The 23,528-nt window shown below is 40.9% G+C and overlaps 1 protein-coding gene across 2 annotated transcripts in view; it reads left to right on the forward strand.

The window, feature by feature from the left end:
* The window catches only part of LOC109921905 (IQ motif and SEC7 domain-containing protein 3-like), a 183,366-nt gene that overhangs the window by 51,954 nt on the left and 107,884 nt on the right, over nt 1–23,528 (forward strand). For both annotated transcript variants that reach the window (XM_048607764.1, XM_048607766.1), the window contains exons 4-5: nt 11,372–11,494; nt 19,095–19,261. In XM_048607764.1, coding sequence (XP_048463721.1) covers nt 11,372–11,494; nt 19,095–19,261 — 290 coding nt within the window. The remainder of the gene's footprint in view (nt 1–11,371; nt 11,495–19,094; nt 19,262–23,528) is intronic.

A 23,528-nucleotide genomic window follows, 5' to 3' on the forward strand; every position in this document is an offset into this window, starting at 1 on the left:
GAAGTCTTCACAAAGGCATTGGAATATAATATAAGCTGTCTGGTAAATGTGAATTCTCAAATAGGTAGATGTGGAAGATCAGAGCAATACAAAGAATTATTATTTCTCTTCAGTGGTAACAGCTAGTTGCAGTCCTTAAAGTACCGTTGAATGTGGGCTGTCTTATTAATGTCATTTACAAACAGCCGGCTTCAACAAATTCTGCAAATACTGTTGTTTAAACAAAAATTACAAACCGGAGTCTAGACAGCTTCACACAAAATAGCTTCCCAACACTAACTGCATCTGACAAACACTTTCACCTTTCTCCCTGACCCAACCCACCAAAATTGATCAAGCCCCGGACCTCAAACAGACCCCTTGCCCGACCTGACCTCCGTGCCCCCCCCCAATAAAACCTGAAACCCCATGACCTGACACCCCTCCCTGATAAAACCTGACACTGCCATAAGCCAATAATGCCCACCCCAATTAAATCCAATGCTGCTATAACCCATGAACCCTCCTCATTAATCCTGACACTGCCATAACCCATCAACCTCCCCCCCATTAAACCTGACACTGCCATAACCCAACAACTGCCCCCATTAAACCTGATGCCACCATAACCCATCAACCCCTCTCCATTAGACCTGACACCCCCATGACCCAATATCCCCCTGATTTAATCTGGCAACTCCATCACCTGTCCTGATATCCCCCTCTCCCCAATAAAACGTGACACCCCATGACCTGTCCCGACATTCCTCCCCCCAATAAAATCTGACATTCTGCCATACCGATACCCCCCACTGAGAGGACTCAATAGAGTCCCCGAAGCGACAAACAGCCCAACCCAACCTGACATTTCCACCCGACCTGAACTCTACACCCCCTAATTCTGATCCAATGCCTTCCCCCTCACCTGACTGAACAGCATCCCATCCAGTCGCAACCTGAGGCTGGCACAGCCCCCACCCTCCACTGTGCCCAACTCTCCCCCAGCATACCCAACCCGAGGCACTTGTATTTACCTGGCATATTACCCATCTGGCAATTTATCCCCTTCAACCACCTCCCCCTGCAGCCCCCTCTCCCCTGCTGCTCCCTCACTTACCTCTCATACTTAGCCTTTCACAGTTGCTGGACATTTAAATGACAGAATATGGTACTCAGTTCCCAGGTAGTTGGTATCTCAGTCTGATTCTCTGATGGAACCTGCCTTTTTGTACTACTCACCAAATCATTCTCCACTTTGATTCATGCTATCCGTTTTAGGTTTTTCTCATCATGGTGCTCATTAAGCTGGAAGATGGGTAAACAATCATAGTGTGGTTAGAACAATGGGGAGCAAGAAATGTATGGTTAAGTATTGAGGATGTGTACTATTCTTTTGGATGATAGAAGAAGGCATTATATCAGAGACTGGAGATTCATATGGAGGGCATATCTGCAGACATGATTCGATTTCAAAGGAGAAGCTTCTGGCTCTAGTGGAAAGACAGGATCCTTTTGGAAAAAACGTTTATGAGCAACAGAAGAAATACACTGAGAGAAGCCAACCTTTGATCTGAAGAAACCATGTAGCATGATCTTCGTGCGTGACCACCATAATTAATTTTGTTCCTTGCATTACGACAACACGTACAAGTTTGAATGCAAGATTTCATTTAACTAATCAAAGGAGGATTCCTTAGAGTCTCCCACCAGAGTTACAATAGAAGGCTGGCACAGCCATTACAGAATTTCAAAGCCAAGCGCTTTAAATGAATTAATAATAAGTTTGAACAAATTTTAAATCATAAAATAAGCCAAGACGACTGTTTATCATTGTCATCTGAGTAATTTGGGGCCTAACCAATTCCTTAATGATCTGTTCGCCACAGTTAATACTGATTAATGAACAAGTTGAAGAAATGTCAACTTTGATTTAGTCAATCCTCTCAGTTTAAAGGTTGCTAAAAATCACCAAAGCACAATAATATGTTCTGGATTAGCACTGGCTGTTCAAAGGTGCTGTTGCCTCCAGGAGACTGTGCCTTAGTTTCAAACAGAGCTGCCAGTCTGCATTATCAAAGACAGGAAAAGAAAAGCAAACCAGCTTCTATTTTTAACACAGCAACATCTTTGGAGAGTTTCAAGGATGGAGACCTATTTTGATCCACTTTGATTATCTCTGTTTATTACCATCTTAAACAATTACCAATAAATAAGAATGACCAATTCACCTTTTATCCTGTCTTCTCAGATAAACATGTGTAAGCTCAGAACTGAACACATGGAAGCTCATGAGGATTCATATGCTATTGTACTGTTGAAACTGTGGCATTTTTGGCATCAATTATTAGAAGATGAAACTGTGGTATAGCTTGCTGTAACAGCTTTCTTCCAGTCTTTTGCACAGAACTTGGATAGTTACATTTAAATTCATGCAGTAGAGATATTAATGGAAGAATTGGTTAGCAGACTCTTCAATACCTTTTCAATTTTGGTTTGAATATATCTTAGGCTCATAGAATGAATGTTGCTGGTTACAAGGATCTAAAATGAAAAGAATTTTTTAACGTCTGTAAGGATATTTACAGAATACACAAATTAATGTTGACTGTAATTACTGTGCTTGATATGCACTTTTCATCTGTTATAATGGAAAAAGATGATCATTGTTTTATTTCTCTGTTGATTTTGAGACAGTTATGACAACAACAACACCAGTTTGTTATTTCTGTTGTTTATGTGGTCAGGTGGCTGTGTAATCAGCCTGGAGGCAGCATGTTAATTAGCTGCCATTGGGAATGCCATCCAATAAAGGGCGTTAAGTGCACTGCACAGACTGGAGGGCTAGTTTAAATATCTGAAGCTCTAAGCAGCAGGCAGACCCATTGGGAGAAATGGCAGTGTTACTCTAGAAGGAGACTGGCTAAAGACTTTTAAGTAGGGCCATGGCTCTGAGGAATTTAAAAGAGCACTCTCACTCCACCTTTCCCCCAGTCTCCTCCTCTCCTCAGCCTGCCAATTCTAAGCTTCAAGCTTCAATCTCAGTGAGGGGTCTGGATGCATGCTGGTAAAATCCTGGTGGTGCCTGAAATTGCTTTTGAGTGGACACTTAATAGCTGATGTATCTAGTAAGATCACTTGGAGACAAAAAATGCAGTGGATAGCAGACCAGGTGCACGCATTTCAAAATATTCTCAGACTTCGTGTGTCTGATGTGGTTCCTCCCACAGTTCACTCCCATAAATCAGGACTCCAATATATTTCTGATCCAACAGTCTAAAGGTTATCGGAATTTGTAGGAATGGTCTTGATGTTTGATGTTAACCGAGTCATTGATGTGATGTTTAGACATGATGGATATAAATAGGTTGCCAACTGTATTAAAAGTGAACAAAAGGAATTTCGTTCAAACGCACAGAACAGTCTCTTGCCAGAGGAAATCAAATCCCTATAGATTAGATGACATAGGACATCAAAACAATAAATTTTTGCATCAGCATTTCAGGCAGGTTTTAGTAGTGAGGAATCAACATGAATCATTTACATAATAACACACGACTACAGCTTAGAAATGCTGAAATAAAAGTCGCCTTAGATCTAAAATTCTGTCTAAAATAGTGAAGGTGAAGCTAAAATTAATATTTTTTATGAACTTAGAAACCAAGACTTTTGTCCTTCAGTTGCCTGCTGCTCTTGTCTTTTCGAGCTTTCAGTGATTTTCAGATCACTGCCTTTTCTCATTTACTACGTTTTTCATGAGTTGGAATCAGCAACTCATTACAGCTAGCTTTTTGCTCTAAGCTGAGGCCTCAGTGAACCACAGAATCCTGCAGATGGAGAGAAATAGGTCACACACACCGGGTTAAACCAAAGTGATCTGAAGGATAACATTTGATTTTATTTTGTTTGCAGCTGATAAAATTGTGGGTTTATCCTTCTGACTGAGCTATGCTGTTGTATGATGCAGATGTAAATGTTTCACCCCAGGCAGTGCAAATAAGTACTGGAGCGGTTTAATATAGAGTGAGAGCGGAACAATTGATCTGTCATTTCCTCAGTTTCAAGCTCCATTTCCTCACCTCTCCTTCACCCCCCAAATAGTTGACTCAGGAATTACAATTGCAGGAAAATATATAATTTGTAACTCAACATTCAATTGAGAATAAAATTGGCAGGTTATGAAGGCAACATTTCTCTGAATTCTGTCAGCTTCACAATAGTGGTTTAATTTCAAATTTCCTCCTAAATTGCAGGATCAAACACTCTGATTTAATTTGGGCAGGATAACAATAAACATAGAATAATGGATAGCAGCATGCTTCAAAACTTACTCTTGCCAATTCTTTCCATGAATTCATTTTTGATTTGATTTATTTATTATCACGTGCATTTTACTACAAAATAGAGTGAAAAGTGTTGTATAGTTTGCCGCTCTCCAGTGCTGCTGGGCCCACTCGAATCCATGCTGCTGGGCCCAGTTGAATCTGCGCTGCTGGGCCCACTCGAATCCGCGCCGCTGGGCCCAGTCGCTGTCGATGCCATTGCCGTGACCAAACTCTTCACCAAGAGATAAATAAAATAAAACAAAAGAGAGAAAAAAAGCAAGTGAAGAGAGAAGAAAACAGAAAAGAAATGAAAAAACTAGTGAACGGAGCAGATGGGCTCAGAAGCCTTTCTCTGCTGCCATTTTACTGGAAGGATCTTGAGCCCAAAAGAGTCCAAACCTATTTCTGAAAATGTGACTACATTCAGCATGTCTCCTTCCTTTGCAAAAGAATAGTAAAGCCATATGTGTGCAATCTATGATGACAGTAGTTATTTAATCTGAAGTTGGAGCTGCTTGGAAAGGGTTTTGTGATCCTCATCGAAATTGCTTTTTTGTAAGTTCAGCAAAAATTATCTCCAGGCTTGGCATGTTATCTAACTGAGGATGCAGCAACTTAGATTTTTTTTCATGTCTTCTATAGTCACTTGACAATCATGTGTACAGAGGTGGATATAGTTATCTTGGCACTTCTTAATAATTAATAATTTTCAATACGGATTTTATATATATATGTATACAAGCTGTGGCAGCCAAGGACATTGACGTTTCATGCTGTTAAGTAGATATATTTTCCAAAAATGTAAATTAAAATAGAATACTAATGACATTGGACAGCTTTGTGCAGTGAAGAAATATCTCCATCAGCAGTGCTAATGGGATTGGTTAATTGGTCAACTACATCTTTGAAGAAATGTTGTGTCATAGAGAATAGGTCAGCAAATGTGCAAGAGAATAATGATTGGAAGAGATAACTTTCTAGCCGTCCAGTTGGTGTTGAATCTTTCATGACATAGAAATGCTATTGTGTTACATCTAAGATCTAGAATCAGTACTTTTAAGGCTACTTTAATGTATGTGGGGAAGGCAGTGGTGAAATGGTTATGTCACTGAACTAGTAATCCAGACTCCCAAGCTAATGCTGTGGAAATGTAGGTTTGATTCCTATCGCAACAGATGGTGAAATTTTAAGTTAATTAAATCTGAAATGCAGTAATGAAGCCATTATCAATTGTAAAAAGGCATTTGTTTCACTCATGCCCTATAGGAAAAGAATTCTATTATCCTTACCTGGTATGGCCTACAGTTGACTCCAGACCCACAGCCATGTAGTTAACTCTTGACTGCCCTCTGAAATCACCAAGCAAGCCACTGAGCCTTAGAAAAGGAATGAAACTAGATGGACCACCTGGCATTGACATAGGATGCAATGGCAAACTTGTGCAAAGTCCTCCTTATTAAAATCTTGAGAGTTCTGTCAAAAGTGGGAGAGCCATCCTAAGACCTTACAGGCAAAATCCCAGACATCATCATCTGCCCTGGATATATTCTGTACCTCCAGCAAGACAAGATCACCAGAAGTGGTGGCACTCTGGGAGTCCTCAACATTGCCTCCAGATCCCAGGTAGTCTCATGGTATCAGACCAAACATGGGCTAGGAAACTTGCTGCTTAACCATGGCCTCTCAAATCCATATTTAGGGTGATAGCTTTTTGTGTGTAGTTTGCTGCAAACAATGGCCTGTTTAAGGTTTGGCGGTTGTTTGATGGTGAGAAGTGGATGTGTAAGGATGGCCCTGGTGAGATATTCGATGTCATTGATGATATGTTGAAGGCTGTGAAGAACATGATGTAATCCCTCTGCTCCGGGGAAGTACTGGACGATGAACGGTACTCTATCGGTCATATCCTGTGTCTGTCTTCTGAGGAAGTTGTTAGGGATTTTTGCTGTGGCACGTTGGAACTGGCGATGGATGAGTTGAGCATTGTATCCCATTCTTATGAGGGCGTCTTTCAGCGTCTGTGGGTGACCTTCATGTTCCTCTTCATTTGAGCAGGTCCTGCATTTACACAGGGCTTGTCCGTAGGAGGTGGCTTCTTCAAAACATTCAGGATGGAAGCTAGAGAGGTGAAGCGTTGTGAGCTTATCCGTGGGCTTGCAGTGGGGTTAAGTACTGAGGTGTCTGTCCTTGATGGAGATGCATGTGTCCAAGAATGACACTGATCCTGAAGAGTAGTCCATGGTAAGTCTGGTGGGATAAAACTTTTTGATATCATCATGTAGTCATTTCAATTATTCCTCGCCATGAGTCCAAAGGAAGAAAATGTCAACGGTGTATCTGGTGTATAGTGTTGGTTGGAGGTCATGTATAGCAAAGAAGTCTTGCCCAAATTTGTGCATGAAAATGTTAGCACATTGTGGTGCAAATTTGGTCTCAATGGCTGTTTCATGTGTCTGGATGAAGAGCTGATTGTTGGAGGTGAGGATGTTGTGGTTGATGATGAAGCAGATGAGTCATAGGATGGCATCTGGAAATTGGCAGTTGTTGGTGTTGAGTACTGAGGCTGTTGCTGTCATCGTGGGGGTTGCTGATGTATCTGATGCTAAGTGCCAAAACGTCCATTGTGATGAGGAATTTTCCTGGTTCGACTGGTCTGTGGGTGAATTTCTGTAAGAAGTTTGTAGTGTTGTGACAGAAGCTGGAAGTTCCTTGTACAATGGGTTTCAAGATGCCCTCAACATTGCCAGAGAGATTCTCACACCGGGTCCCATTTCCTGATTCAATGGGATGTCCAGGTGTGTTGGCTTTGTGTATCTTTGGAAGGCAATAGAAGTCTCCTATGCAAGGAGTACATGGGATGAGAGCGCATAGGATACTCCAAAGGTCTTGATCAGAATGTTGCATTGATGGTTGCATTTTTTGGTCAAGTCAGCAGGTAGTTGTCTGTAGTGTTCCTGGTTATTCAGTTGTCGGTATGCTTCTTTGCAGTAGTCTGTACTATTCTGTATGAAGATGGCACCTGATTTGTCTGCTGGTTTGATGACGATGTTGCAGTTGGTCTTGAGAGCATGGATGGCATTGCGTTGTGCTTGGGTGACATTCTGCGCTATCTTGTGAGCACGGCTGATGAATCTGATGTTGACATATCTTCTGGTGGCTTGACCATACAAGTCGAGCCTAGGGCAGCAGTCTTCTGGAGGCGTGCAGTTCAACTGCTGCTTCTTTGGTCACTGCAGTGCAGATCTCTTTGTCGACTGTTCCGGTTCACTGGTTGTCTCATTGGGCTTGCTGCTGACATCTTGGGGTTTGTGAAAGAGTTCCCGAGCGTCATTCGCCTGACAAATTCCTCTATGTTTACCATGAGACCAACGGGGCCCATTTTGGTTGTGGGGCAGAAATTGAGCCGAGAACATTGATTCATCTGGTTGAAGGGTGTGGTCAGACAAGTTGACAATGGATTTCCCTGTGGTGGTACCAGTTTCAACCGTGGCACTAGGGGAGGCTTGGTTACTGCTGGTGGTGATGCCGAGTTTCTCCAGTTTCTTGTTCTTGGTGTGCATGTAGGTGGTGTTGTTCAGTTGCCTTGTCTGTTTGGTAGTGGCTCGTAACTAGTCCGCTGTATCTTGAGCACAAGCTGAGAATATGGACTCCATCTTAATGTCAAGGTTGAGGGGTCTGTTGTAGAGCTAGTGTACAAGATAATTGAGGAGTGTGTGAGAGGTGTGATGGCAGAGTCAGTGTATTCTGTGTTGTAGATCGCCTTGAGTGGGTTCATGATCTGAGTTCCTTTCGGGATCTTCTCTGCTTTCTTGCATCTCTACAGAAACTTGATGTCTGTGTTGATATGTGCGATTTTCTTGGAGATCCTCTCAACTTTGAGCCTCAGTTTGTGGTGTTGATTTAGAAATTATCCATTATTCTAATATTATAAAGTTTTTTTTGCTTTTTAAAAACTGCACTGAAATGTGGAGTTCTGAGGAAGGGTCACCGGACCCAAAACGTTATCTCTGTTTATTCCTTCACAGATGTGCCAGACCTGCTGAGCTTTTCCAGCAACTTTGTTTCTGTTCCTGAAATGAGGAGGAACAGTTTTAAACCAGAATTTACAAAGATGGCTGCGTGTTTTGAAAGTAAGGCATTTGATACCTAATGTGAAATCTTTTTGTGAGGCTGTGGGTTCCAGCAATGTGGAGATGAACTGTAGCTAAGGAATTGTTTACATGTGAAGCTGATAAGTTTATGGACTAGGGACCAGTTCTTAATAACAAAGGTCCTCTTCCTGCCACAACAGGTCATTGTTTGTCAGGTAACTGAACAGCTTGGCTGTGAACAAGACAGAGCGATGCTAGGCACACCAGATGAGAAACAAACAGGTCTGCAGCAGCCGGAAGAAAATTCTCTCTCAGTTCCCTGCAGTAAACCATTTTAAACCTGAAGAAAACTAGCTTATTTTTCTTCAGCAGAATGCTGCAAGTTGTGAATTTGAATTGGATAAGAGACCCACCATAAATGAAACAGCCATGCTATGCCTCTTACAAAGGACTAACAACAGATCATGTGAACAAAGATTATGGAGATATTTTCTAAGTTATTCCTTATGCTCTCATTTTTTTCCTATTTATGTTTCTCTGTTTGTGTTTGTGTAAGGAGGTATTTATGTGGGGTTTAAGTTTAAATTTTTGAAAAAAATCAAGTTTAAAATTTAATGTTTCAAAATTAAGTTTTAGTTCTGAGTCAGAGATCGACACCTCATAGGCCCTTTGGCCCATCAAATCTTAAAAAAAAAGCACCTAACTTTTCTAATCTCATTTTCCAGTACTTGGCCCATAGCCTTGTATGCCTTGGCATCACAAGTGCACATCTAAATACTTCTTGGATGTTATAAGGGTTTCTGCCTCTACCATCCTTACAGAAAGTGGGTATCAGATTTCCACAACCACCTTGAGTTTTTCTCACACGCTGTCTAACCGCCTGATCTCTTACCTTAAATCTCTGCCCTTCTAGTCATCAATTCCTCGTCAAGGGGAAATGTTCCTTCCTGTTTAGTCAAGGGGAAATGTTCCTTCCTGTTTACTCTATCTATGTCTTCATAATTTTGTGCATCTCTATCATCAGTCCCTCAGTCTCGTCTGCCCCAAGGAAAATAATCCCAGTCTATCTAGTCCCTCTTCATAATGAAAACTCTCCAGGCCAGTCAACGTCCTGGTAAATCTCCTGTGCACCCTCTCCAGTGCAATCACCTTTCTCCTATAATGTAGATTCCAGAACTGTACACAATAGTCTAGATGTGGCATGGCCAGCATTTTAGAAAATTCCGATATAACCTCCTAGCTCTTAAACTCTATTGTTCAGCCTAGATATACAGGTATTCCACATGCCTTCTTAACCACTTCATCTACCTTAAGTGACCGGTGTAACATGTGCACCAAGGTCCCTCTAATCTTCGGTGCTCCCTAGGGTTTAACTGTTGATCATGTATTCCCTTGTCTTGTTTGTCCTGCCCAAGTGCACCATCTCAGACTTATCAGGATTGAATTCAATGCTGCTGATCAGCCTGTCTGACCAACCCAACTTTATCCACCTGTAATGTAAGGCTGTACTCCTCACTATTTATCAATTTTTGTTTACTAATCAATTTGTAGAGTTGTTTACTATTTAATTTAGTTTAATTGTTATGATTGCTGTTAAATACAGAAACCTGATCCATGCTTTCTATCAAACTCAGTCTGAAAATCAGGCAGTTCGAGAATTTTGCATTTTTTTTAAAACACAGCTTTAACTTTTGTGATGACTTTGGGAATAGCGGGGCTTGATTTCTAGTGAGCTACCCTGGCGAGTCATGACAAATTTTATTGTTTTTGTTTTTTCCTTTCTTCCTGAATGTGTATGTGTTGCAACAGCATGTACTTGGGTTTGAATGCATAATAAACCATGCTTCTATTTTAAACCCTAAAGAGAGTTTGTTATGGGTCATTTAAAAGTTGGGATTCGTAATTAGAGGGTTTCAGGTGTCACAGTGCAGCCTATGAAATAAAAGAAAAAAAAGAAAGCGCCAACTACTTATGAACCGAAGAGAACGAAAATAACATAATTCAATTCATCTCTTCTTCATAATACAATGGAGACAGTGAACATTTTGCATCATGTTAGTTTGCCTTTTTTTCAGTTGACAGTGGCTTTCTATTGACACATTTATTGTTTTGAAGATGAAGTAACAAGTTGCCTATAAGCTCAACTAGTTTGGTACTGAGTCGTGAGCCACACAACCAATGAGGTGCTGTGATTTCAGGTCTCTGCCTGTTAGTTCATCTCAATCTGTGTAGCAGAAGAATACTACAATTAACCTCAACACTGCTGAGTTGATGTGAAAATTTGATGTGATTCCTCCTCATGATTACCATCCAGCAGCTCTTGTGGTGGTGTTATATGTCTGCATGTTGAGTGGGAGCAGATCTTGGTTGTCAATTGCTAAATAACCTTACCAAACTCTGCTTAGAATGGTACAAGAGGAATGGCCACTTAGGGGAGGAGCCCAAGCCACCCAGTGACCATGCAACTAATCATCAGTTAGTCTATGCTTCCTCTTCTACATCAGAATATCTGATGGGTTGGCAATAAGTTGGTCCCTGCCACTCAATGTCATCTTTATCAATTTTGTCACTTGACATAACCTGAAATGTATAACAATTCCACTCAAATATGAATGACCACATCATATTGCGATATAAAATACGAGAAATGTTACATGGCACATTTCTCATCATTTGCACCTTAGCAACACAGTGTGCTGGGTATGCCACCTCCCTGGCATTGCTCAAAATCGCATCTGATTTAAAGGCTGCAGTAAAATGTGGCTTTATTGATTACATCGGATTGAAAATTAGATGGGCCATAAACAGTGGGTGATTCTCATAAAGAAGATGAAAATTTACTGCAAAAATATTTAAGATGATGTGCAAGTTGTTTGATCTTGATACCCAAGAGCCATGGTCTAATTTTAAATATATAATATGGAATTTACTCCCCAAAAGGAGGAATAAATTGACTATATTTCTTCTGTTTTGTTCTAGTTGTGTTGTTGATGAAATGGATTTTTCTAACATGGAGTTGGATGAAGCTCTGCGGAAGTTCCAGGCTCACATTCGAGTGCAGGGAGAGGCACAGAAGGTTGAACGACTTATCGAAGCATTTAGGTAATGAAAATGAATCTTCTCCAAAGAGTGATCACAGCTGAAATGACTTGGAACCTTTTAGAATAATTGTAAAAGTATATTCAATTTTCAATGCTGTCATTTGTAAATACCCTAGAATAGCTCAGCCTGGCAGATCATTAGGGTTTCTACTCCTCCAGCCAGATAATGATAATGAATTTGGATTTGTAGACTACCTGTGAGCTGATTCACTTAGCTTACCTGAGTTTGGGATTTCTTCACCAATGATATATACACAAAATGTGTAACTCATGCCTCCTTTTGAATTTTAATAATCATTTATATACTTAAAACTAAATGCATTAAAATGCATACTTTTATTTAAAAATTGTATGTTAGAAAAGAAAATATATCCATAGATCCCACAGATTAAAATGAAGATATTTCAATTAAATATTCATAAAAATTTCTCTAACCATAAAATATTGACTTATGGCATTTTGCTGAGACATACTGTGAGAGATATACTGTGCTGATGCACGGCTGGTATACATGGACACGTACAGTAGAAATTAGTATGTCCATGTGGGCACTGAGATGAGGAGGCTTAGCACTTTTGAGACAGAATGTTCAGATCCAAGCTCCAGAGGTATTTGGCCTTGAGGAAGTATAAGGTAAATTCTGGCCAATGCTGATATTTCACTGACCTTCAGTTACCTGGGTATGTGGGTCCACCTTGTGGATCTAGTTTCATGATTGGCCGTTGAGGAGCGTTGAGTTTGTGATTGTGGATCAGTGTCAGGAGTTAGTAATAGGTGATCAATCCAGGTGGAGTGAAGGATCGGGGTGATGAATGAAAATTGGAAATGCAGGCTTGGGGCAGTTCTTTATTTCAGGGTTAAGAGGAGCACACCTGTTTCTGCCAACTCCATATTCAGGCAAGCTATTTACCTTCTTTGTTACAAGCATTTTATAGAGTTGATTTTCCTTAATGCAGCATGCAGCAATACTGGCTAGCTAAGTGAATATCACTGCTGGAGCAGCAATGATAAGTTCCTTATTGAGGTATATATTTCAGGTATGCTTAACTGTTCTGAGCCAGTGGTAAGCTTCAGGAACAAGTTTATTGGTATTGAGTATCACAGTCATAACTGTTTCATTATCTGAGGATTGTTCATCTGAAAGACTCGAATAGACATCCATTGCTTTATCAGTCAGGACACTTTGTAATATAAGAATCTCTGAGTCCTTTGGCAACTTCAAATTTTTCACAAACTTTCTCAAATTAAGGAAAATATATCTCTGTCCCTTCATCAATTGAGGCACAAAAGGAAGATTTTTAATCAAATGTAACTCCTGAATGGGACTTCTGTCCTCATTTGAACTATTAGCATCTCTTGTTGCCCATAACCTAAGGTTTTCTTTATGCAGTTCATGTTTTCACATTTCTTTCTCTCTTTTGAACTTCAAGTTCAAACATTTTCCTTTCTCTTTCCAGCATTTATTGCCTGTTTTGATTGATAACACTCTTTTCGTTGGCCCATAATTCCCTGGACTCTGCAAAATGCGTTTTAGGACTTATTCACAGGCATAACTCCAGCTTTTTGCTGACAGATAGCTTCACCAAGTTAGATCATTCCTGATGCTTTTCCCTGACTTCCCACCTTGCTCAACTGCATCAAACTCCTATACTCTTAGCTGTACTGATTAGGGGAACTTGATTTCTTATGAGCCACCAGCACTTTTTCTAAGCCCTGACTGCAACACCCAGCTAACTACTAATTCCTATAACTTGGCTTGAGTTCTATCAGCATAGAGATACCCAACGGCTCTTGAGTTTTCACTGGATCTTCAAGTTTATAGACTCAGTGAAGGTTTGTTGCTCTTTCAGCAATACAGGTCAACAGCTAATTTCCGTACGGCAAGTGCTTCTCCTTATACCTAGAACTTCTCTGAGTCCCAGTTATGCAAAGCTATTCAACTGCTTCAGCGCTGTGTTGAGTACTCCTACTACACACTCCGTGTACTACAATTGCTTTCCCTATACAGCTAAAAGTCAGCACTGTCTCTGTCTCTTTCTCCAACACATTGTTTTTGGTGCCAATCTGTAATCTTTTGAACTGCTCTTCCGTGACAACAAAATTGCCTTGTATGACTTATTAGAAACCTAGCATTATGTCCTGCCTCTATCACCGAGCAGAATTGAATGTAGTCATGTAACCTGAGTGTGCTCTGAATGTAACATTTTAGAGAATTAAATCTGAAGACACAATTCATTGTCAGTTTTACTGTTGTGGTTCATGGTCAGCTGAATTGATATTGACAGAAAATTACTGTGTTATCCTGAAAACAACAAATGCTGGAGATCACAATGGCTCAGGCAGCATCCACGGAGAGAGAGCAAGCTAACTTTTTGAGTCTGAATAACTCTTTATCTGCAGTAAATTGCTCTTATGCTGTGTTATTCTGTTCTCTGTGTACCCCAAGTCCGATATTCACCCCTGGAAGATTATCTGCCATTAGGCTGAACATTGACATCGATTCTTTCACTGCCCAAGAATCTATCAATCTCAGTTAACGGTATAGATAGTAATTGAAATGCAGACCTCTCTGAGGTAATGAATCCCAAAGCACTGGAAGTAATCTGAACATGAAAGTGACATGCCATTGCTTGCATGGTCTTACTGTGCTTAACACAATAGAGTTAATTTTGCTGGGGTTAGCATTTGAACAGTACTTGGAAAACGAGCATTATGAGACTAAAAATGGATCCTCATTGTCTGAGTTTTGCAGCTGAAGAGCACTGCAGCTTTGCTTTTTGGCTTTCCAGCTGGTTGCACATCTCTGTGCCTGGAGAGGATGCAGCAATGCAAAGTTCATGTCACTGAGCATCAGAGATCCAATGCACTCCGATGCTCTCACATCGGATCCAGTTCACAGCAAGCTGTTCTAACAGAAAACAGCTGCGACTAACCCCTGAGCTACTAATTAGATGCCAACTAACTTAAAGAGACAGGCTGCTTTTAGTTCTCATCAAAAAAAATTGAAATTTTGAATAACAAATATTTTATTAGCATTGGAAATTATTGTAGAATGCTGTAACCCTTATTCCTTCATTGATTAGGGTTTTCAATCATCCAGGATTGCTTTGCAGTCATCTGGATTTAAAGATTAATCTCCAGGACAGTGCTGTGAGCAAACTATCTGAGGGGATTTTAAATAATTTATTTTTGTTCTTTTCATTTTGTTTGAATATTTTCAATGGTTGTAACAATGTAGTACATGGGGAACAAATGCTCCATATCTGATGTTCACAAATCATTCAATAAGATGATGCAGATTTGCTTACTTATCAATTGGCTTGGGCAGATGATACCTCTTGGTGCTCTGAGGTGCCAGCTATGGATTGTCCACATCTTCAAAACATGTAAGAGCACTTGGATCAGTGCTGCCCAGTAAACTGTAGTTTTGGGTTTGAGATCCTCCTCCTCAAATACTCTTCTCCTCAGTTGGCTAAAGGCTCAGCTGCCACATTCGAGGTGATGAGAACTTTCAGTGTCTCTGTCTGCCTTCGTCAAAGGAATATGGAAAGTGGCCAACATTTTCCTGAATCTCACCATTGATTGCATTTAGCAGGGAGTTTGGGGGCTTGGGGAAGGCGTTGTGCTGTGGGATATGGGGCTAGTTGGAAAGAGAACCTTAGCTTTCCAAATGTTTAGTGAAAAATTTATTTCTCATATAATTTGAAGAAAGAGTAGACAATGATTTGGAGTTTAGTTTGAGTGAGGGCACATGCAAGAATTATCTGCATACTGGAGTTTAATGCCTGAAGTTAATGCTTTTAGTCTTGGATTGCAAGTGGAATTGATTGAACAGCTTTTCATCTATTATCTCCATGCATGCGGGTAATTTTCTGCAAGTAAGGTCTAGTATTATGGCGAGGAAAATAGAGAGGTGGATTGTTGTGTTGATACAGCCTTGTTTGACCCCAATCTTAATTGAAGAAGGATTTGTAGGAGCCCTTGGCTTGTAACTGGCTAAAATGGAGAAGGTTACTCAGGAAGGCACCAAACACTTTGAGAGATTTCATCAGGAACATGGAGTCAGAGCACAAACCTCCTAACAACTTATCTACCTGATCCTCCAAACACCACCTACTGCACAGGAGTCCGTACATGGTGCATTGGATGTAGCAACCAACAGAGAACCCATTGAACTGGAATGGAAGAAACTCGTTCTGTACCCTGAGAGGCTACGTAAGAAGATAAAGAGGAGCCAGTGGTGAGGATGGACATGTTGGGTGATCAGTGGGGAGGATGGGGTCTGGGCAGTTGGTTCTGTGATAAAGTCTCCAAAAATACATCCAATCAGATTTGGCAACCTTATAGATATCAGAGTTTGGGGAACTGAGCCAAGTTTAGAGACCATTTAAAGTGGCGAATGCCTCTCAGTTCCGGATTTCCTGCCCCGATCCCACTTCCCGTATTTTCACTGGTGCTGGATATGGGTGTGAGTTGTGAGCCAACATCCTGGATTGCAAACCTACTCACCTCCGTTGTAGCATAGGCATCTTCTAATATCCACAATTTTCTTGGAATCAGGCTAGCTTTGCCAGAACTCATGTTTCATGGCTTCTCCAAAGCATCTTGAACCATAGTTTGGATCAGGAACCTTTTGGAAGATTGGTCTGTCATTGGTTTCGCCAGATGACCACATTAAGAATGATTGGCTGAATTCTGAGACACTCTTATGAAATCACATCAGCAGGGTGCCATTTAGACTGCTCGAGGGATAGATTAGCTTTGATTGCTTAAAATCTTTGACATTATAGTAAGCATGGATGTCAATGTTCTTTATTTATTTAGACAGTTTTGAATTGTAAAGTGGGTAAAGCTTCTGCTATTGATACTATGAATAGTTTTGCTCAACACTTTTATAAGCTTGTAGGGGCAACAGTTTTTCTAAACGGAAATTTCTTATGTATTTTTTCATAAGTGTTTTAAATACTTGGCAAATTTATTATGTTGATTTTTGATTTCTTACATTTTACATTTGATTGAATGGGCAAGGATGCAGGGTGGCATGGAAGAATGAGCGGGCTTGGAGAAGGCAATGGAGTTATTAGGGAAGGGAGAGGCATTGAGGTTAGGAGGGAGAATAGAGAGCGGCGTGGAGGTACACAACTTGGCAAAAGTCTGAGATTCAAGGTGGGCATTGTTTGAACCAGCCTGCCTCAGCATTCACCTACTTTGGTGGCCACCTCCATATATGGCATGGCTTGACATAACAGAGATGCAGAGCCTCAAGAATCATGAAACAGGTGGTTACACTTGGAGAACCAGAGTGAGATGTGTGCCCACATTGTCAGAGTTATCTGAAGTACTGTGCAGTTATGGAATGAGAATACATTCATCTGTTGTGATCCACATTGTCTCAGTGCCTTGACCGCATGAGCACCTCCACTGACTAAGTCATCAACCTCGTGGAGAGCCATGTTCAGCGTGACTGAGAGTGAATGCAGGGCCAAAGCACTGCTATATGTAGAATGCATGCTGTAGATTGTAGTATTAAACAGTCAGTGATGCAGGTGATGTAAGGAAGCACAGAGTGATGCCAGCTGGTTCCTTTAGTGATCAAGAATTCTACGAAAAGACTGAGGAGGTGACAGATAGCGATGAAAAGCCAATACTCATGGGGCTCCATCATCTGTTTCCTTTCTGAATGGAGAATCTATAACGTTACATCCTCTAACAGAAGCTACCTTGCAGTAATGTCAGTGCTGCAGCCTTTCGAACTTTCCCCATTGTCCCATCCCAGATTCCCTTGCTAAGATGCCAGCCAGCAGTCTACCTTACTTCATCCACGCAAAAACCAGGAGGATCTTCACACCGGCTTTCGTGCAACAATGACATCTTGTGCAATATTTGGGTGTTTATGTTCTACATGACATCAAGCTGTTATTGGATAAAGCAGTAGACATGGCATTGTGCTAAAGCTGATTTTGTGGTTTCAGTTCATTATCGTAAAAGGCAGGAGGATGTCGAATAAGTTTTGTCAAAACAAAGGAATGTGTTGGATAGAGATTCTGCAGCCTTGCCATGTATGTGGTGTTGGAAAGTTGCTCTCACTCAGATGAGAGAATCTTCTTTCCAAATGTCCCGCAGAATGGATATCCCTTGAGTAGACCACAATCACTTGCGTATCCCTGCCATCGTATTGTATGCTCTGCCTCCTGATCTAACCATGGTGACAACCTCAGATGTTTGGACCATTCTCAATGAGGAGACAAGGAACAAGGTTGGTCAGGCACATCATTTTGTGGCACTGACACTTCAACATGTCCAGGTAGTTTCTCATTTGGCAGGAGACTCTTTGCTATCACTTTCATTGCCCTCATTCCTCCTGTTCTTCACTGCTGTGTTCCTCTTGCCTAGGAGTCTATCTCTGCACCTGCAGATGCTGCCTCTCATCACTGGTTAACCCAGTCTCAGCATTGCTGAATCCAATTTCCTGTCATGTCCTTCCTTTCTTCAAATGAAATATGTAATCTTCATGACCCCTTCTGTTCCACATTATGAACCCATGAAGCTTGTAAACAGAGGGACCCAGCTACACCCCTGTTCCTTCCCTTGGCAAGAGTGAGGAGATACCAATAATTTCTGGATGTTACACAACTGATTTTGAATGAGGAACTTTTCTGAGCATTTCCTGAATGCTGTCTCTTTCTACTGTGCTGCCGTTCTGAATGGCTTCCCACAGTTTTTGCACTGCCTACTCCATTTCATAGTTGACATCCCGAATGCATCCAGTGCCTCACAAAGAAAAGGAGCCACTAACATTTATACAACAAACTCATTCAGAGGTTTAACTGGCCATTTATTCATCTCTGGTAGTTGCCTCCTTTGGCTGTCACAGAGTCTTTTAAACTTTGAGCATATGGTTTTGTGCCTGGAAATCAGAATATTAACCCAAAATAATCCCCTCCCTATTCCTACCTTCTCAACCAAATAACAGCCCTGCCAATATGCACAAGACTATGGGAGATAAATTATTTTTAGTCTGAATTCCACAGAGCTCTAGGTAAAATTGGCTGATGGTCCCCTTGGCTTTGAACTGCAACAGCATTTCACAAGATTGAAGATTAACTTCCCACGCAAGCAGAAAGCTTACAACAGACCACCTGTTTTTGGCTAATGTAAGAAGCTCGATAATGCATTTTGCTAACAAGTGAATCTGTCCATGAAACATCTATATGTAGCAAAACCAAGCTGTACGACTAACTCTGTGCAATCAAGAACCCACAGGTATTTATATTAAAATGATAATAGTGTCACTAGAAAGAGGATCTCTTGGATTGTTGTCAACAAGGCCACTGACCTATCTCCCGTCTCTTTATGATCTGTACAACTGGAGCTTCATTGACTCACTGGCAAATTAAGATTTTGATTGAATCAAACACAAGGAAAATCAGCTCATTATTTTGGTGTACCTTTTAGGGGAGAATTGACTTATTCAGTCCTGTCATGTTTTGGATTTTCCAGGCTTCTGTTCCATTGTGAATACTGGTAAAGACTTGAGTCAATAAATCACTCATCAATTTGTGATCCCAATTATTATTAACTATTCTGTCTGTTTCTTTCAGTCAACGTTATTGCATGTGCAACCCAGACGTGGTTCAGCAGTTCCACAATCCAGACACCATCTTCATCTTAGCCTTTGCTATCATTTTACTTAACACAGACATGTACAGCCCCAACATCAAACCCGATCGAAAAATGATGCTGGAAGACTTCATCCGTAATTTACGAGGTGAGTTCAGTTACCTGACATTTAGAAACGTTGGCATTAAGCAAATTGTTTTACTGAGATAAAAAAATGGAGGTCTTGTGGCTCAATTAGTAATGAACCTGCCTCTGAGTTGCTGTGGGCTACTTAAATACCTGATGAGCGCTACCACCTGGAAAGGACTCTTGCCAGCTTTCCAATGTCACCCACTTTAAGTACTGTGCCCTGCCCCTTTGAATCCAGCTTAGGTAACTTCATTTCTGATGAGGGCCACTCAATAATCATAATTCAAAGAAATCAAAGGAATATTGACGCAAATAACCGAAAGAGAGTTAACATAGGAATACGACCAATGAAGGTTGACCAAAATTAACTCACAGGTAATTGGATAAAAACAATGTGCTAGGGAGTGGGGACAAAGCAGGGGATTGGCAATAAGTAATGATGCCGACTTAATGAGCCAGAACAGGCATAATGGGCTGACTGGCTTCTTTCTGCACCATAACTCTTCTGTGACTCTGTGAAAGGGTAGAAGTATTGAATAGCTACTTCACCTGAGTTTTTACTGAAGTTAACAAAACTGACATTTCATTGGATGATGATGCTAAAAATAATACTAGCACATTGGCATAGAAGGGAGAAAATGAGGAATAAACTAGCAAAGCTAAAGGCAGACGAGTAATATAAATAGATGTTATGTAATTGTATTTTCAAAAGGCCAGACCACATGAAGTCTGGGCACTTATCTGAATGGTTAGCAGATTGGCTAAAACAACAGAAAACAAATAGTAAGGCTGAAGGATTTCTGCTGGGACCATTGTTATTTGGAATTTAGATTAATAATTTGGATGTAGAAATAAATAACTTTGTTTCAAAATTTGGAGATAATACTGACCTTGGGTTACAACTAAACTGAGGAAGAATGCAAGGCCTATTAGATGCTAGGAAATCTTCAGTGTAGCAGTAAAGTGACAAATTAACTTGAACACTGATAAATGTCAGGTGATGTTCTTTGGTAGGAAATATAAAAACATTATGTGCATAAAACAAGAGACTGATTGAGGTAAAAGAGCAAAGGAATCAAGACGGACCTGAGGAAATCATTTCAGGTAACACTGCAGGCAAGCATTACAATTAAAAATGCTACAGAACGTTGAGATTTATTTTTAGAGTGCATACAGTATGGGTTCAATTCCCACATTTCAATTCCCGGTTGCCATGAAGGACTCTCCTTCTCAACCTCACCCCTCGCCTGAGGTGTGGTGACCCTCAGGTTAAACCACCACCAGTCATCTCAGTCTAAAGAGAGAGCAGGCCTATGGTCTGATTTAACTATGGCAACTTGACCTTTTATTTTGGGGTATACACCTCAAAGGTGGTGAAATTAAACTTGTGTACGATACTGCATTGAATACTGTGCATGATTTTAATTCCTATATGATAAAAGGGATGAGAAGCACTAGAGTAAGGGCAGAAAAGATTTGGAAAAACTCAGAGATTACAACTAGCAGGAAAAATTTGACAACTTAAAAGTGGCATGGTGGCTCAGTGGTTGGCATTGCTGCCTCAGAGTGCTAGGGACCTGGGTTCGATTCCAGCCTCAGGCGACTGTCTATGTGGAGTTTGCACATTCTGTGTGGGTTCCCTCCGGGTGCTCTGGTTTCCTCCCAGTGTCCAAAGATGTGCAGGTTAGGTGGATTTGCCATGCTAAATTGCCCATAGTGTCAAGGGCTGTGTAGGTGAGATGAATTAGCCATGGGAAAAAATATAAGGTTACAAGGGATAGGGTAGGGGGGAGTCTGGGTGGGATGCTCCTTGGAGAGTCACTGTGGACTTGTTGGGCCGAATGACCTGTTTCCACACTGTAGGGATTCTATAACTTGGGTTTTTTCCTTGAGGGAAAAAAATGAGACGTATGGGTGATATGATTTTTTTAAAAAACGCCTCTATAAATGGATTGAACAGAAAGAGGTGGAGTGTTTGTTTCCATTTGTGAGCAAATCAAAGCTAAGGGTCATGAATGCATAGTTACTAACAAATTCGGTAGAGAAATTAGTGGAAACTTCTTTCCTCAGTGAGAATGCAGAATGTAGAATGAGGTGGTTGAGGCAAATAGATTAGATGCTCTCAAAGGGAAACTAGATATGCACATGAGAGAAAAAGGGAATAGAAAGACTTGCTGAATGGCAGAGATGATGTAAATGGAATGAGGGGGCTCATAAACACCAGATCAGTCTATTTAGACCAAATGGCATTCTCATCACTGCATGAGCCTTTGAAGTCTGTTCAATTCAAACATCTCAGCTGGGACCTATGAGTATCTGACCAAGTATGGGTCTTCTTCCTCAGTGGTCAACTCCTGACCCACCCTTCATCATGAGGAGGACTAGAGGACAGGTCATGGGTATCTGTAAACATAAATGCAGTAGAGGAAGGCTGGGGTGAGGGAAAAGGAGTATCAGTGTAGTGATGGATACAGAAAGTCTATGGTCACATCATCTGTAGTTTGTAATTTCTGCCAGATTGTGGAAAAGGATGAAATAGGAATTGAGAAGGGGCATATGTCAGGAATATATTATCATCCAGTATGTTCATGACAACTCTGGCTGCAAAAGCTGCAGCCACTGCACTCTGAATAATTCACAACATCGTCTGTAGTGTGGACTCTTGAATTGCAGATGTACTTGTATCGACTGGTTCTCTCCTGTCACCTCCTGTTATTGGCGTCTTTGACTCAAATGAAAGGAGAGAATGTTGGTGAGTGTGCTGCAGTATATTTAGTTTATAAGCCATTGCTGAATATCTGCAATTAGGTGGAAGCTGTGGAATGTGAAAGAGAAACTTGTAGAATTGGCACATGTGTGAGACTGAGACTGTGCATGTCAGATACAACCCCAAATTTTTAGAAGTTGTTAAGGAGTGGCAGAGTGGATAGGCCTTATTCCTTACAGTTTAGAAGTATGATAGATGATTGAATTGAAAATTATAAAATTCTTAAGGAGTTTAGCAGAAGAGTTGCTGAGAGGCTCGTTTCCCTGACTGGGGAATCTAGAACGAGGGTTTACAGTCTTAGAATAAGGAGTTAGCTTGAGGATTTAGTGAGGAGAAATTTTGTTGCTCAAAGTGTTGTGAAGATTTGGAGTTCTCTACGTTCTTTAGGCAGGAAGGTGGAATTGATGTAGAAGATCAGCCATAATGTTATTGAATGATTGAACAGGCTTACAGAGCTGAATGGCTCATTCCTGCTCCAACTTCTTATGTCCTTGTGGTTTTACATGAAAGAGTCGCTCTAGGGGTTAAAGCATTGGCTACTTAATCAGAAGAAGTATAATCGGTAATGAAGTGAGTGAAGCAGTATGAATTGTCAATAATAGAGGAGCAGGAAAGCTGATGTTTCGGGCCTAGACCCTTCTTCAGAAATGGGGGAGGGGAAGGGGATTCTGAAATAAATAGGGAGAGAGGGGGAGGCAGATAGAAGATGGATAAAGGAGAAGATAGGTGGAGAGGAGACAGACAGGTCAAAGAGGCGGGGATGGAGCCAGTAAAGGTGAGTGTAGGTGGGGAGTTAGGGAGGGGATAGGTCAGTCCAGGGAGGACGGACAGGCCTTGACTTTCCTGCTCCTCTGATGCTGCTTGGCCTGCTGTGTTCATCCAGCCCTACATCTTGTTATCTCAGATTCTCCAACATCTGCAGTTTCAACTATTTCTGAATTGTCATTAATGTGGATTAGCACTAGAGACTTGACTTAACCTTGGCCATTTAAGTTCTTTCTGCATTGCCTGAGAGTTTTTGGTGTGTTGGAGGTTGTATTGACCGCCTTCGGGTTCTGAGTGGTCATAAGTGGCCTGCATCACACTCTCATTCATGGGGCCGCTTTTACTTTTTATCTGACAAATAGTTCCCCTATACTTTCATGCTGCCAGCAACAACTTCATTTATTAGTGCCTTTGATATGATAACACACCCTGAAATTTTTCTAGCACGTGAAACAAATTTTGTCCCGGAATCACTTGGTGAGGTAAAACGTAAGATGATCAAAAGCTTTGTCAAAGAGATAAGTTTTAAAGCGTGTTTTACGGGAGGAGATACAGATGCAGAGAGGTTTTGGGAAGAAATTGTAGTGTTGTTGGGAAGAACCACCAGAAATTCCAGAAGAAATGTCAGCTGATAAGTGCCACCAATAGTGGAGAACTGAAAATGAGATTACAAGTTATAAAAAAAAATTGAAATCCTTTGCACAAGGCATCTTATTTTTTAGGAACAAAAACAAAGTTGTTGCAAAAGCTCAGC

This window comes from Rhincodon typus, chromosome 18 (assembly GCF_021869965.1).
Source record: "Rhincodon typus isolate 14 chromosome 18, sRhiTyp1.1, whole genome shotgun sequence".
NCBI classification, from domain to species: domain Eukaryota; kingdom Metazoa; phylum Chordata; class Chondrichthyes; order Orectolobiformes; family Rhincodontidae; genus Rhincodon; species Rhincodon typus.